The sequence below is a fragment of the Corylus avellana genome, chromosome ca10, assembly GCF_901000735.1.
Source record: "Corylus avellana chromosome ca10, CavTom2PMs-1.0".
Taxonomy (NCBI): domain Eukaryota; kingdom Viridiplantae; phylum Streptophyta; class Magnoliopsida; order Fagales; family Betulaceae; genus Corylus; species Corylus avellana.
The window spans coordinates 1,376,886-1,393,556 of record NC_081550.1 but is presented as its reverse complement, the minus strand read 5'-3'; the positions used below and the strand labels follow the sequence as shown (position 1 = coordinate 1,393,556).

The 16,671-nt window shown below is 33.1% G+C and overlaps 2 protein-coding genes across 3 annotated transcripts; both read right to left on the bottom strand.

Moving 5' to 3' along the window:
- Positions 1 to 319: 319 nt before the first annotated feature.
- LOC132163337 (beta-glucosidase 13-like) lies at positions 320 to 5,948 on the bottom strand. Its single transcript, XM_059573587.1, has 13 exons — positions 5,734 to 5,948; positions 5,522 to 5,591; positions 4,969 to 5,027; positions 4,745 to 4,820; positions 4,329 to 4,406; positions 4,138 to 4,225; positions 3,456 to 3,711; positions 2,801 to 2,916; positions 2,069 to 2,286; positions 1,945 to 1,976; positions 1,080 to 1,182; positions 825 to 933; positions 320 to 488 (listed from the first exon to the last, which is right to left on the bottom strand). The coding sequence occupies exons 1-13, from the start codon at positions 5,893 to 5,895 to the stop codon at positions 320 to 322; spliced, it is 1,536 nt and encodes a 511-aa protein (XP_059429570.1). The 5' UTR covers positions 5,896 to 5,948.
- A 4,117-nt stretch (positions 5,949 to 10,065) lies between these two features.
- Positions 10,066 to 16,150, bottom strand: LOC132163335 (beta-glucosidase 12-like). Of its 2 annotated transcripts, XM_059573584.1 has the most exons (13): positions 15,986 to 16,150; positions 15,823 to 15,892; positions 15,554 to 15,612; positions 15,416 to 15,491; positions 14,705 to 14,782; positions 14,540 to 14,627; positions 13,590 to 13,845; positions 12,972 to 13,087; positions 11,203 to 11,420; positions 10,953 to 10,984; positions 10,638 to 10,740; positions 10,431 to 10,539; positions 10,066 to 10,289 (listed from the first exon to the last, which is right to left on the bottom strand). In XM_059573584.1, the coding sequence occupies exons 1-13, from the start codon at positions 16,142 to 16,144 to the stop codon at positions 10,121 to 10,123; spliced, it is 1,533 nt and encodes a 510-aa protein (XP_059429567.1). In that variant the 5' UTR covers positions 16,145 to 16,150; the 3' UTR covers positions 10,066 to 10,120. The 2 variants fall into 2 exon arrangements, with proteins under 2 accessions (XP_059429567.1, XP_059429569.1); XM_059573586.1 differs by lacking the exon at positions 13,590 to 13,845 and having other exon boundaries at positions 14,542 to 14,627.
- Positions 16,151 to 16,671: the final 521 nt, after the last annotated feature.

The following is a 16,671-nucleotide window of genomic DNA, read 5'->3' as shown; positions in this document are numbered from 1 at the left end:
CCTTTGTGCAAGATGGATTTTACGTCAAAAGAAAAAGTAAAAAATTAATCTACAGGTGTTCACAATTAGGCAGATGCTTAATTATAGTCATTGGTAGAATTTTCAGGACAAGTAAAGGATTGTGGATGGAGATGAAATGAACTTCAGTTTACTTAACAACCAGCATTTGAGTCCAATACAAACAAAAATGACATTATTTAAAGAGCATACATACTCATGGAGAAGAAAAGATCTTTAGTTTATTAATTGGACAAGGTCCCATAATAGATAGATATATAGTTCATAATAATAATTATATGAACATTCCTTTCATGTCAATCTACTTCTTGAGGAAATTCTTGAACCAATGGGCTGAAAGCTTAGGGTGTCTTTTCAATCCGTTCTTATAGTCTACATAGTGGATGCCAAACCGAACGGTGTAACCTGAACTCCATTCGAAGTTGTCCAACAATGACCATGCAAAGTACCCTTTAACGTTTGCGCCATCCCTATTTTCCCCCATGCACCCCACACAAACAAAAAAATAAATGTCAAAACCAGCTAGATTTAAGAGCAAGTGAGAGAAAGCTCTATATTGTTTAGAGAAATTTTATTTTAGTAGATAGTTATATGACTTTTATACATAGGGATGGTGCCAGAGCTCAGGATGGATAGAGGCCAAGGGCCAAAAATTTTAGTAAGTAGGGATCAATAGGCACCAAAAAAATAATTAATTTGTTTTTTACCTTAAATTTTTTTTTTCAATGGATTGGGGGGAGGGGCATGGCCACATCATCGAGTTATATAACAATTGTATAAATAGTCGTCTATTGTTAAGCACTTACATGATTGCCTTGCGAAGATACCAGAGATGGCCATAGTAATACTCAATTCTTTGTTTGTCCACAAGGGCTTCCTCAAGAGACAAGGTGGCGTTATTGTACTCATCAATTCCTACAATATAGTTATATATATATATATATATATATAGTTTAATTGGACAATTAGTGGCTACCACTTTATTTCAATTTGTCATCAAGTTATGTGAAAATGATTGACAAAAAAAAAAGGGGGCGGGGGAGAAGAAGAAGAGAACTGACCATTCTCGGTAATATAGATTAGCGGATTATTGTATTTCTCCTTGACATAAAGCAAAAGATCCCGAATTCCTTTGGGATAAACATAGAGCCAACTTGATGCAGCCTGTGAAATTTAGAGAAAATTTTCTTACACTTCTTATATAGAATATTAATTAAATAATTAAATTTATTATTTTTTTCATCTTAATTAAACTTTTTAAATAAGTAATATTTAATACCGTATTAAAGTAATCATTCATCTCAAATTTTCAATTAAAGATTCCACGAAATTAGTTTTCCGTGTTTGTCTCAAGTGAATGTTTTTATTTGAAAAGAACTATATACAGGGAAGAAATTGATATATTTTGCAATCAAACAGCTGTATATGTAGTTGGTCAATGATTACTGTTTTTAAAATTCAGAATCACTTTATTTGTTCCACGTGTGTGACTGTGACCAATGGGCAAAAGTTGTCTTAATTAACATTAAGCTATATGTTGATTCTCAATTACCCAAGAAAAAAAAAATTAAACTACGTATTGGCGTTTGCTGAAATTTCTTCATCACAGATTCACACGCCATGTATATTCAAGACTTGATGTTTCCTTTGAGTGAATATATTCTTTTAGTTTTAGCCCCACCATGTATTTTTGTCCTTTTGTTAAATGAATTCATCAAGAGTTGTCAGGATATAGACCAAGGGGCCTCTTCATAGGAAAATATTCACTTTATTAAAAGAAGGACATCATTAGAAATTAGCTATGAGGGAAAGAAATATATGATTATATATATATAAAAGGAAGGCCATCTTTGTCTCCGAGGACAACTCAAAAGAAGTGTCACTCAGGATGAAAAGAAAAAGAACGGAGATTTATTTAGTACATACCACAGGACCAATGGGGATCCCATTGCGCTCAGCTGCCAAGACAAAAAAAATGGTGGTCTAGTTAATTAGTATAAGATACATAAAAAGCACATGAAAATTGGTTCAAAGGGTTGTATCAACTTACTTGTAAGATTAACAAGAAAATCTGTCAAGTAGCTTGGCTTTCCAGAATTAAGGTGAGGTGCATAGGCTGCATAATTAGAAGTATAGTAGTTTAATCCAATAAAATCAAATGACCCTTTTACCAGCTTCGATTGCTCTTGTGTGAACTTGGGCAATCTATTTCCAACAAGAGCTCGCATGCTGTGCGGATAGTCACCATTTGTCAATGGGTCCAAAAACCTGCAATCAACCATGGACAATTTAAAATATGTAGTTTTGTTCAAATTAGTCCATGAATTGCAGCTAATCCTGTTTTTTTTTTTTTTTTAATTTTTAATTTCTTGCGTATTCTAGAGTGAGAATTACCCGACAATAAAAACCCTAGTGACAAAGATTTTAAGGTTAAAAGCCCTAGGGGGTGTTATTGAGTCTCTTGGATTAAACATAATAGGAACACTTTTGACAAATATTGCAAGCGATTTGATAGTAATGGTGACAGAACCTATATGGGTTGCTAGGCTACTTATTTATTTGACATATCCATATAAGGAAAGGAGGAAGAAGGATTAGAACTAGTGAGCTTTTACTTCATAAGGTGTGGTCCATCACCGATTGAACTATTTTTTGGAAACGCTAGGCTACTTATTTGAGCAAATGGATTTAATAGATTCTCTCCCAATTATTGCCTAATTATTAGTGATTTGGACAACTAATTATTGAAAATATCATTTTGGATTAAAAAAAAAAGGCTTACCATCCCAAGGCGAAATCAAGAGCACGCAGCGCAGCATTACGGTTGTGCTTGGCATTAGAGATTGGCACAAACCAACTGGACACTAGTGTAATCCCTATTACACCTTTTTGTGCGGCCTGAACACACAATGAAAAATTTGTACTTGAAAGTTGAATTAATCATGATGATTATAAATATTTCTTTTGCATAATATATAAAATTCTATTATATAATAGTGCAAGAAATTAAATTAATGGAATTGTAACAAAAACTGTCTCTATATATCAAACTTGACAAATTTATGCTAAGATTGACTAAATCATTGGGTTGTTCTCTAATTATTTATTTTGCAGATATAGAAAAACATTAAAATTTCGTGTTTTCCAATTTAATTTAACATAATGTAAATAGTCATAGTAATTATTTGAACAATCAAACAATTAATTTAAAACAGCGTTTACCTATTGTGAAACACCAGTACGTGTTTGCCTATTATGACACGCCTATATATGCCGACATTTAAAATCATAGAGAAAAATACTGGTGTGTTATTTTATCGACTTTTTTAGATTTATAGCGGCATTTTTTGGCCTTTTTTTTTTTTTTTTTCCTGGTAGTGAGTAATTGTTCTATAACTCATAGCATAGTAAAAATGAGCAATATTTGCAAGTGGAACCTGGTATTTTTGCTTGTACACTTGAACACTGGCCGCATGAGCAAGAAGCAAGTTATGGGTGACCAAATATGGCTCTGTGCCTGAATCTCCACCTGTGCAATTCAGATTTTGCCAACTGGAACATCGACCCGGTGCTAATGTCCCGGTAGCATAACCACCATCGCTGAAGGTGTATGGCTCATTTATTGTGATCCAATACTTTACACGGTCACCAAATTCCTTGAAGCAAAGCTCAGCATAGTTGCGAAAGTCATCACTGAAAATTAACATGCATGCCCACATGCATATACATAAATTAAACTTCAACCTTGAGCATGCATTTGCTTAATTATGATTTGTCGATGGAAAAAAAGCTCAAATTGTATAAATGGGCTTTCAACAGGATATATGTTGAACAAATTCCAGGCCAAATTCAGCGCCTTGATTAACTTTTACAATCATTTAAATAATGTATTCCATCAAAGGAATAGGACCCCTTTTTTTTTTTTTTTACCGGCATCAAATTAATGAGACCTCAATCTTTCTCTTTTGCCTCTTTTTTTCTATCCCAACGTTGGTCCTTATTGAAATCATAATTATGATTTTTTTATTTTTAGGGAAATAATTACGATATTATTATTACAGAAAAAGGTCCTCCATTAAAGAAAAATGGATATACAATATGACTTATTAAATCACTTACACAATGCGAGGACTTAAGAAACCACCATACTCATCCTCTAAGGGTTGGGGGAGATCCCAGTGGAAGATTGTCACGAAGGGTTTTAGACCTGCATTTAGTAATAGAAAAATAAAGAGTAAATTAATTATAAAAGCAACATCATGAGTTGATGGCATATGTTATGCTAGAATTTTACTAGGTTGAATCATGACCTTTGTCGAGGAGCTCATTGATGAGGTTGTTGTAGTATTTTATTCCTTCACGGTTCACACCCCCACTTAGCTTTCCTTCTGACATTAGACCCCAAATAATCATATACAAGGGTCAGAAATATTGTTTCCAAGGATCCCAATTTTTTCTTGTTGGGAATTTTTGTTATTATCCCTATTCATTATCAGACAAGAGAGGAGCACTTTGTCAAAAAAACTAGTGCGGGTGGACTCTCAACTTCAGCAGAGAGTCTCAATTTACCTGCCCTTCATTTTTTGAATAGAAAATGGTAAAAGATTCAAATCATGTTTCCAAAACCTTGATGTAGATTTGGGTTGTACCCCATTTATTATCTTTTTGTTTTTGTCTAGATTTTGTGTAAAGTAGCTCTAGAGATTGATGTAAACGAGAATCTTACTTGGTAAAATTCGAGGCCATGAGATGGAGAACCTGTAAGCATCTGCACCCATTTCCTTCATAATTCCAACATCTTCCTATAATACATAATGTGAAATATAAATCTGTTGCCAAAATCTTTAAGTTCGTTTTCATCATCTTGTGTTTAATTAGTTAGGCTGAATAATTAGACAAATCAGATTGTGAGATTGTTTTTCTTTAATTATGTGTACTAACTGTATATACCTTGTAGCGATGATATTGATCAATAGCCACATCTCCATTACTGCCATCCGCTATCCTACCTGCAATTTCATAAATCTTATATTTGTAAGATTTTTTTTTTTTTATTTTTAAAAAAGATTTCTAGGCGTTACTTTGAAACTTTTTTATTTTTTTAAAAATAGATACTTTGTTTTGGTCTTGTTGACCCTTGAACTCAGCCATTGGTCTCCTACTCCGACCTCTAATTTAAACCCTTGGAATTAGAACCCTATCTTACATTTTAGTAGTTAAGATGATAAGTATTACATGAACTGTATCATTAGTTTGTAAACATGATAACGTTATAATTACATTAATGTAAAATGCTATGTGCATGACCGTCTATATTTTAGTAACTGATTTGATAAATATCACATAAAATGTTGGTCCCATCAATTTGTAAAGAACTTCAAGTAAATTATAGCATTCCTTCTTGTATTCTATTTTTTTTTTTTTTTTTAATGTTGATTGAAATTACTGCGCACCAAAAAAAAAAAAAAACCTTTGATTTCAATGAGGAGCTAGAGAGAGAAACCTGGATATCTATGGGTGTAAGTATCCCATATACTTGGTCCTCTGCCACCTTCATGTGCTGCACCTTCATACTGGAATTTAAACACACGTGACACAGTGACACACACACAATATATATATATGCATCATGCTTGACATATTCTCTGGACACATGAATTAGAAAAACTCTATAATATATGATTCAAACTTGGAGGAAATCCAAGCAGGACTTACCTGGTAAGACGCTGATGCCGTCCCGAAAATGAAATCCGCTGGAAAACTGCTCCGGTTGAGTAAAGCAGTGTGATGGCTTGGTGTAACAGCAATGGTATTACCAATCAATAAGCCAACAAAGAGCAGGAGGCGAAGGAGTACTCGATAGCCTTGAAATGCCATGACTGATTTTTCTTATTCAGGGTGTGGCACTGTCCGGCACCTTTTAATTTGGTAAGAATCTGTCCAGGGTTCTTATAGAGAAGCGAGCCTCTTAGAATGATTCTTTAAATAAAAAAAGCACCACTCGGACTAAATGTTTAAATAAAAGAAACACCACTCATAAAGATAGTTTAAATAAATGGAGAAAGAATACTCGTGAATTTTTTCTAAAAAAAGAAAAAAGAAAAGAAATTAGCTATTATTTTTTACTTAATTTTTGGAAAAAAAATATTTATTTAGAACTATAAGAATACCAATAGAACACCTAACATTTTCTATATATATATATATATATATATATATTAGAATCCGAATCAGTTCAAATTGGGATAAGTGTTCCTTTAAATATAGGGGGAATGCTATGTGTTTGATCTCTTGGTCCTAAGTGAATATTATTTTAAAAAAGAAAAACGAAACAAAAATTGGCGCTTATTTCTCTCACCCGGTTTTTAAAAAATAATATTCACTTACAATCAAGTGAACACTTAGTATTTCCCTAAATATAATATATAAGTGTAAATCAAAATATATTAAAATGAGAAATACTACGGTTTCTCATGGTATTAATCTCCTTCTCATGGTCCTACGTAGATATATATTGTTTTCTAAAAAAACAAAAAATAACGTAGGATGAAGAGAACACTAATGGAAACTGTAGCATCCCTCTATTAAAATTTAGATCAAATATAATTTTTTTATTGTTTTAATCACCATTGGATCTGTAGATTCCATATGTGAGACGCATATGACCTCACAGATTTAATGATAATTTTGAAAAGTGAGAGGATGAGAGTAGAACGAGAGGAGGACATGTAGCATTTTCGTTCTAACATTAATAGGTGAAGTGTGATTAATGATCAAATCAAATAAGGAAATTAATAAATACAAATTGTTATATTAAGGAATTTAGAACAAATAATAAATTAAGTCCATCTAAATTTTCTCTTTCTCTAAATATATAAAATTATAACCTTTCACTTTTAGACATTCAAAACTAAAGTGGAGTAAAAACGTGCTTCTTTGGGAAACCTTACAAGCCGTCTCTCGGCCCTTCTCCTCTCCCCTTCCCCTTCTACTCCCCGCTCCTACCATCCCCCACCCCTTCAGTTTTTTTTTTTGCGCACTTTATGTTTGTAGGTGTTTTCCGACCAAATCAGCAACTTTGGCATTTCCGCCATGCGTCTGCCACCTTCTACCATGTTGTGCCGTTCATCTCCTCTCCAACCATTGATGTTGCTTGCTAGTTGTTTATTTTGAATAAGATGTTTATTCTTTCTAAATCTGTCCTCATGGGCGAGGAGGAATAATTAGGTGTTGGGTTATTTCTCACGGCATGGATAGTTCGGTGTGAGGCTTATCTCACGGCCAGTTCAAATAAATTTTGTTAGGAAATTTTGCTATCTATGTCTTAGATCCAGTTTGCTCGGAGCAGATTTGTTCTTTAACTGTATTTGTACATGAGTTAGCGGGAGATTGAAGTCATAGATAACACTTGATTATAAGAATTTTTGTTTGTATCTATGACTTTGTAACCTCATAACAAATGGCTATGATTTTGCAGAACTTTATACTTTGCAAAAGCATAAAGCTTTGTAAGAGCTTTATGTTCGTGATATTTAATCGATGTAATCCTCATATTTCCATAGTGGGCCATTTATATAATTATATGAATTATGGTCGCCAAGATTGAAAGGTATTATTCAAGCATTTTGATCACGTAGAATACAATTAATATTTATAATTAAATATGTTAAAAATTAGATCATAACATTGACCAAATTTTAAATGCAAAGAAATCCCTTTAAGAATTGAATAGCGTACCTTTCAAAATATAAATTTTTTTTTCTTTACGTTCACATTTTAAGTTGCCTTTAAGGAAATAAACCCTAAATCATAATCTAAACAAATGGAAATTGGGTTTTCTAACGTGTTTAGAGGAAAATGACTAGGCTTTGCTTGTTAATATGTTTTGAGAGGTATTTTTTGTTCTTAATTTAAGAAAGTACTCTAATGCAGCATAAAAACGGTGTCATTGAAAAGAAACATGAGAATTGGAAGATGAATGTGAACTATTATACATCTATCCCTTGCTCATTTTTTGTTCATCTTTTATGCATGTTTTCAATAGTGAGGGCTTTCTCTTAAGCCTTTGTTGCCGGCGGGTTCCAATAAAAAGAATTTTGGGTGTTGCGGTCCTGTCAATTGAAAAGATCATTTTGCCCTCTTATCTTTGCCTGACCGGTTTCTCTTCATTTCAAGATCCTTTTGGAGTCTTGTGGGTCTTATTCAGTAGGCATAATTAAGTAGATCATCCACGTATTGGACACTCCTAATTTTTTATAGACAATGACAAAATAAAATACAGAAAGTAGAAAAACATCAAGAATCTTTCGTGTTAGAGGTTTTGATTGGATCTAACAGATGATTTATGAGCATGGATTCTTCAATCTACTGATCAATCTCGTATGATCAAGTCCAACTATGGGGTTTACATGTATTTTACAGGAAAATAAATTTTAGCAAACATGTAATGTGTGTCACACTCTTGGCCACTGGTATTAGCGTGGACCCTGAGAGGTGCTAATTACTTGTTAAACAAGAGTTCAATATTAATTCTATTCCAACATAATCTGGATCGCCATGTTTTGGAAACTTCACGTTCTCTTGATATATATATAGTATATGCCTATGCCTTAGCCTGTCGTGGCATATACGACTTTATCCAAACAACAGATCGACAATTCCTAATTTCATCACGTGAAACATATTGAGTTCAACAGTCACCACCAATAATATATAAAGAATAAATTACGAAAAAAGAACAGAAAAAGGGCAACATTACTGAAACTTTTTCGTCGTTTTAGAGCAGTCTGATGCCTGAATCCTGATGGATTGGGTGTTGTCTGTAGGCCTTTTCCTCGAATTAATTATGATCCATGTGCCTTATTTAATAATGGCAGTAGGTAGGAGTTCATTGTCTGGAAATCTGAAACGCTAGCGGTTCACCGACAGAATTTCCATGAATATATTCTTTTGAATCATAAAAAAATGAAGTGAGTTCCATGCATATCCTAATGAAAATATAAAAATATCCAACACATTGCTCCTTAGATCCATCTAATGATTCTAATTGCATGTGTGTTTAGGCAGGAGTTCATTGTCTGGAAATCTGAAACGCTAGCGGTTCACAGACAGAATTTCCATGAATATATTCTTTTTTTTGTTTTTTTTTTGAGAATATATTCTTTTGAATCATAAAAAAATGAAGTGAGTTCCATGCATATCCTAATGAAAATATAAAAATATCCAAGACATTGCTCCATAGATCCATCTAATGATTCTAATTGGATGTGCATGTGTTTACTCTAATTTTGCTCAACTAGCTAGATAACGTTTTTTAACCACCCGGCCAATGCAAAAATCTTTTCATAAGATTTGTCAAAATATTTAAATATTCAACGGTTGAAAAAAAAAATATTAAGATATGGGATTTGCAATCTTCTTTCTTTTTCAAAAGGATTAATTAATTTGCACACAATAATGCTAATTTTCACAGTACTGTGTGTGAGAGACAAAGCAAGAATACAAAAACCCAAGTTGCTTTGAACTGCAACACGTACACGCGTGAATCAACGTGCAGCAGATCTCGTGATCGTACGTGATGCTTGAAAAATGAAAAGCAAATATTCTTGTTTCAAGATTTCATGAGTGCGTGCTTGTTACAAAGAAGGAAAGACCAGCTGGAGATAATTTTGTTTCAACATGAAATGCAAATCACGTGAGTTTTCTACCAGCTAGTGAAGAGATTTTTCTCTGCGGAACCTCCATTCCACCAACATCAAAGTTAAAAACATAAAAAATAAAAAAGCAGAAGAAAAAGTCTGATGTAGTCGAACCCCTATAAAGTTAAATTCTTAATTCCGTTTCAGATGAAAATGCACTGCCTGGGAAATTTTTAAGATAGGTGAATTTTTAAAGTGAAAAGAAATAAGACATTTTATTGTCAATATTTTATTTTTAGTGAAATGCTTTTCTTTTTTTTTTTTTTTTTTTTTAAAAAAAAAAATTTATTTGACATTACATATTCGAGGAACACATATACATAAATGGAAAGGAAATGATCTTCTCCTGTTTATTAATTAATTGGTCATTGTGAGATTAAGCATGCACGCATGCATCATGTACTCTATTTCTTCAAGAAGCTTTTGAACCAATGGGCTGACAGTTTTGGGTGTCTTTTCAACCCATTCTTATAATCCACATAGTTGATACCAAATCGAACGGTGTAACCACTATTCCATTCGAAGTTGTCCAATAGTGACCACGCAAAGTATCCTTTCACGTTTACCCCATCCCTGTATATACAAAAGACGAACCTCAAATTAATTAAAATTTTCTAAAAACTATATATATATATATATATAGAGAGAGAGAGAGAGAGAGAGAGAGAGAGAGAGAGAGAGAGAAAGAGAAAGTATTGTTAATTAAGCACTTACTTAATAGCTCTATTAAGGTATTTAAGATGGCGATAGAAATAATCAATTCTATGGTTGTCGACAAGGGCTTCCTCGAGGGACAATGAGGCGTTATTAAACTCATCAATTCCTGTGATGTGGGGATCATCTTAATTAATTAATTAGATTTAAAGGGAATATAACTATCATATTATATATTTTTAATTATGGTATTGAGAATTTAATTACCATTCTCAGTGATGTAAATTTGCGGATTATGATACTTTGTCTTTGTGTATAGCAAAATATCTCGTATTCCTCTCGGATACACATAGAGCCAATCAGAAGCTGCCTGCATATATACATATATATTGTCATTTAATCAAATGGGGAAGGTTGTGAGTTTTACAAGAGAATTTTCTCAAACCTTATCTATCGATCTAAGATGAATCAACCCAATTATCAATCTTCTACGAGACTTCTATGTACGTGTATATATATATATATACACATATGTATGTTCAATTAAGTACAAGAAAATGGATTGATTTATTTGGTACGCACCTTTGGACCAATGGGAATCCCATTTCGCTCGGCTGCAGCCACATCCAAAAGTCATGGTCTAATTTTATTAGTTTCATAAGCAAATTATAATCGTAATATCAAGAGAAATGCTTTATAATAGATTGTTATACAATTGTAACATAATTTGATAAATGATAGTAAAAATTTACAAATTAAATGCCGATTTTTATCATTTTAATTATATGGCAATCGTAAAACACTTAGCATTGAGTTTGTAGCATATACTTACTTAAAAGATTAACACGCATATCTGTTGTGTAGCTTGCATTTACAGCATTGTGATGAGGTGCATTGGCTGCATAAGTGGTGGTATAGTAGTTTAATCCAATAAAATCAAACGACCCATTTACAATATTGGATTGCTCTTTTGAGAACTTGGGTAATCTGTTTCCAACAAGAGATCGCATGCTACGTGGATAGTCACCATTGGTCAAGGGGTCCATAAACCTGCAATATTAATATCCATCGATTTGATAATTGTATAGTAAACATTTACATATATTGATGACTTATTCAACTTTTGGGCATTTCTTTCTTAATCCAAAGCTTTTAATCCATTGTACTTTAAAAAGTAAATTTGGTTTGTCCTTCATTAATCGGGGGAATAGTGCCACTTTTATTATAAAATTATGGGGTAACTTCACTTTAGAGTTTAGACCCTTGAATTACCACTCTATTTGACAAGTTTTTCTCAAAACTTTAAAATCTCTCAATTTGAATTTCTGAACTTTTAATTGCAGTCAATTTAAACTTCTATTATTGTTCTTTTAAACGTTAAAAGTTAGACAACGACGTTTATACCCCTGGCATTTATATAATTTTCAAATTTACCCTCAATTCCAAATAAAAAAAAGAAAAAAAAGAAAAAAAGAAAAAGGGGTTCTCTGGCCGAGACCCAGCTAGAGACCCACTGTGGGTTAGCTCTCTCCCCATCTCGTTTTCCTCAAATTAACGGGCTCAAGCAAATAACGCAATCCAACCCATGATTGTGCTCCTCCAAGCTGTACAAGAACAAGAACAAAGGGATCGTGGATATGGAAGACGGGTTGACGCCTTTCGTGGGTGAGTTGGAAAGAGAGGTGTCGATGCTAAATGTGTGGAAATTACGAAACCGAGAGGGCCTGAGCACGTACAAGACGGCCATGGAGCGCGCATGTGGATAATCAAGACGAGGAGGCTAGGATTACGACAAGTAGAGATATTATGGCGGTGAACATGATGTTTCCGTCGTAGGAGAAGACCCAGCGTTGGTCTGGCGTGACCCACGGGATCGGAATTTACTACGAGAAAGGCGGCCGGTTGAGCATGTGGTATGCTGACGCTAAGCTCTATGATGCATCACAGTAGGAGTTCTACCAAGGTCACCGAAATAAGACGCAGCTGCACCTTGTCTTGACCGGGTGACAACGGTTTGATGATGGCGCTGCAGGAGCAACTGAAAATCGGCGCATTCCGTTGGATCTCAAAAACGTTGATGCGCCGGTGGCAATCAAACTTGGGAGGATCTTGGGATAGTGCTTGTTGGTCGTCGACGTGGGTTTGCAGACCAACGTGGGTCTGGCATGACCCACGGTTACATTTTGGCCTTTTTAAGTATTGCCGTTAGAAGTTAACGGCTAAATCTGACGGGGGGTTCAAAATGACTGCAATTGAAATTTCAAGGATTCAAATTGAAAGGTTTTAAAGTTTAGAGGGCTCGTCAAATCACGTGGTAATTTAGGGATATAAAGTGAAGTTACCTTCAAATTATTTACAAATTTATGTAAAATCTATAAATAAAAAGAACTTATAAGCTAATTTTTTTTTTTAATTATTAAATATAATAAAATAATTTCACTTGAGATAGAAAGGATTCTATTCCCTCTATTTGAGAGATTGTGGCCGCTAGTTGAACCCTTATGTCCGCAGAAAAAAATAAAAAATCCCACATGTATCTTTCGTAGTAAGAAAAAAAACAAATTATATGAAAAAAATAAAATAAAATCATGCAACACTTACCATCCAAACAAGAAATCAAGGGCTCTTAGTGCAGCTTTACGATTATGCTTGGCATTAGAATATGGCACCGTCCAACTTGCCACTAATGTTATTCCTATTGACCCTTTTTGTCTTGCCTGTAATATGCATCATTTTAGTAGCATGAGATATATAGTCGTGAAATAAAAGTGTAGATTTTAGCATTATTTATGATTATAATATAAAATAATTTCAATAAATTATCTATAATTGATCATATGATGCATATGGTGAATATTATTTACAATATACATTAAATATTTTAGACTTTAGAGAAAAAGTACACATATCCCCTTAAAACTAACCAGTAGTTTGCAATGTCCTCCCTAAATTATTAATTGAAAAGCATTGTCCCTCCAAACTATCAAAAAATTGCAATATATCCTAAAGCGATAAAAATACCCTTAATAACAAATAAAAAACTTAGATTATATATATAAATTTGGAGACCCACGACCAATTCATAACATTTTGATTTCAATGTATAACAAAACAATGAATTAATTATCAACTAATGTAACAAATCAGCATCCAGTGGGCAACTAGCTAGCATCAACTGTATTAAGTAACTAATACGAATTTTGCTTTCTTGATAGGAACCTGATATTTTTGCTTGTACAATTTCACGACGGCTGCATGAGCAAGAAGCTGGTGGTGTGAAACCAAATATGGCTCTATGCTGGAATTTCCGATTGTGCAATTTTGATTTTGCTGATTGGAACATCGATCCGATGCTAAGAACTCAATTGTATAAAGATTAACACTGTAGCCTAGTGGCTCATTTAGTGTAATCCAGTGTTTCACTCGATCACCAAATTCCTTGAAGCAAAGTTCGGCAAAATCCCGAAAATCATGGCTTTTGTTTATACAAGAAAACACAAAGAAAGAAAGAAAGAAAGAAAGAAAGAACAAAATTAGCAAATTATTAAAGACCTTGAATTTAGAGTATGCATTTATCAAAGACTTGGCTTATAAGGTTTAGTTCCAGTTAGAACTAAACCGTTGGAGCTGGGACACGTATCCCATAACAAAACACAAGAGACTTGTATTCCAATCCCAATGAGTCTACTCTAATTGAAATTGGACTTAATTGAAACTAGACCCAAGCCTGATCCACTTGGCTTTTTAATTACAGCAAGACCATTTTTAACTTCATTCAATTATAAGATCTATAGGGCTAAAACCAATAAATTAATGATAAAGAGTCCAGCTTGCAAAATGCTTCATAATAAGCTAGTATGAAGGGTAAATATATATAGTTTTCCTTTTAATTTTTTCCTCGGAAATAGGTTCTCAACTTAAAACTTTGGGAACAAGATCCCCTCCAGTTCAAATTAACGGTAGAATATCTAATTAGTTATAGTGGTGGAGTATTTTTATCTTTTTACTTTTTAAGTGAACAAAAATACTTGAATATTATCCAATTTAAATAAAATGAAGAAGATCTTAATTCAAAAAGGTCTGATGGTGATATTAATAATATTATTGGAAAATGTGTTAATTAATCAGGTGAATATAGAGGACTATAAAGTAATTAATTCGTGACTCACACAATTTGAGGACTTGAGAAGCCGCCATACTCGTCGTCTAAGACTTGGGGAAGATCCCAATGGAAGAGTGTCACAAAGGGCTTTAGACCTACATTAATTTAGTTGTAGTAAACTATATAGTAAATTAATTATATATGAGCACACGATAAATTGAATATATATAACCTTTGGCTAGGAGATCATTGATTAGATCGTTGTAGTATTTAATTCCTTCCTTGTTCACACCCCCACAAAGCTTTCCAGCTGTCACAATGAAAGAATAGATCATTGTAGTATTTAATTCCTTGTTCACACTCCCACAAAGCTTTCCAGCTGTCACAAAGAAAGAACAAACCCACCCGCATCTGTTCTAACTTGTGACATTAGTTTTGATCTTATCTTAAAAATTTAAGTTAATTAATAAAAATAAAGGTAAACTTCACTTTAACTTCCTAAACTCACTCGATTTTATAAACCCTCTTTGAGCTTTCAAATCTCTCATTTTAAACTCTTGAACTTTCAATTATTCTTAATGTGAACCATTCCGTCAGATTTTAAATGTTACATGACGTTTATACCTCTGACTTTTGTATAAAATTTCAATTTCTAAAACGTTTTTTATTTTTTTAAAAATGAAAATCAAGGACATTTTGGTCTTTTTTTTTTTGTATTTTTAACGGCTAAAATTAACGGAATGATTCTAATTGAGAGTAATTGAAAGTTCAAGAGTCTAAAATGAGAAATTTAGAAGTTTAGGGGTTTGTAAAATCGGATAGAAGTTCAGGGGCTAAAGTGAAGCTTCCCCTAAAAATAATTAATTTTATTATTTAATTAATATTCAAAAAAAAAAAAAAGAAAAAAAAAAAAAGAGCAGAATGAAGTAAATGTGAAACTTACTTGGTAAAACTCGGGACCATGAGATTGAGAATCTGTATGCATCTAAACCCATTTCTTTCATAATGTGCACATCTTCCTGTATCATAAAAAATTTAGAAAATATTAAATGTTACAAAATCATCAAAGATATATATATACCTTGTAGCGGTGATATTGATCAACAGCTACATCTCCATTACTATGATCCGTTATATTACCTGAAATTTCAATGGAAAATATAGTATTTAGGATGTAAATAAGGAGTTTAACTTCTGCTCTAATAATTGTGGTCATTAGTTAACTAAAAACAGCAAATATTCACCCATATTGTGGTAAATCACCCATGATTGTGGCGGAAATTCATCATTAATTACCCGTTTCAATTCGTTTTATTTAATAATTTGAGAAGAGAGAGATGAAAGAAGGACCTGGATATCTATGGGTGAAAGTGTCCCATATAGATGGCCCTCTACCACCTTCTTTTGCTGCACCTTCGTACTGGAATTACAAACAATACACATCACCATGCATATATATATGCTTGAGAAATCTCAGAAAAACTATATATATAGAAAACTGGGACTTACGTACCTGATAAGATGATGACGCCGTCCCAAAAATGAAACCTACTGGAAAACTGCTCCGGTTGAGCGAAGCAGTACTGTAATGGTTTGGGCTAACAACAATGGTGTTCATTAATGAGACATGAAGAAGTAAGATACCCAAAACTAGGTACCTCTGAAATGCCATACTACTTTTTCTTATCCTCTCAACTCGTCTCTCAAGCAATTTGACTAGCCTCCTTTATAGAGAAGTAGTACTACATAATTTAGTTAAAAAACAAAAAAAGGACGACATGTTAATTAAATATTGCCTGCCCTTTTTTTCATATCATAATAAGGGCAATATAAATCAGGTTTTTAGTTGTCCTTCTATTTGCATATAACATTAAAGTAGTTTATTTAATTGTACTAGAAAAAAGAGAGACAAATAATTACAAGATATACAATATAATAACCCACGCATGCTGTCACCTCAAAATTTACAATAAATAAGTTTTCTTTTAATTTTTAATTAAGGAGCAATTAATCCTGACTTCATGCGTTGGTTTTTTTCCAGTGTCGTTTGTGGGCATGCCGATTAGATCCGGCTTGCATGCGGTCGCGTTTTGGGCAATAATCTGGCATCAAACAAAAACTAATGGACAATAATATGCTTTCCTCGATCTGCATTTTAAAGAAATAACATATAATACATTAAATATTAAAATAGTCAAT

Bases quoted from the DNA above. Each gene is read 5' to 3' on its own strand.
- LOC132163335 (XM_059573584.1), bottom strand. From the start codon at position 16,144: ATGGCATTTCAGAGGTACCTAGTTTTGGGTATCTTACTTCTTCATGTC. The intron at 15,613-15,822 runs GTCCTTCTTTCA...TTGAAATTTCAG, and splicing joins TTTCACCCATAGATATCCAG to GTAATATAACGGATCATAGT. The intron at 10,540-10,637 runs GTAATTAAATTC...CCCACATCACAG, and splicing joins AATTTACATCACTGAGAATG to GAATTGATGAGTTTAATAAC.
- LOC132163337 (XM_059573587.1), bottom strand. From the start codon at position 5,895: ATGGCATTTCAAGGCTATCGAGTACTCCTTCGCCTCCTGCTCTTTGTT. The intron at 3,712-4,137 runs GTAAGTGATTTA...GTTAATTTTCAG, and splicing joins TTCTTAAGTCCTCGCATTGT to TGATGACTTTCGCAACTATG. The intron at 2,287-2,800 runs GTAAGCCTTTTT...GGTTGATTGCAG, and splicing joins CTTGATTTCGCCTTGGGATG to GTTTTTGGACCCATTGACAA.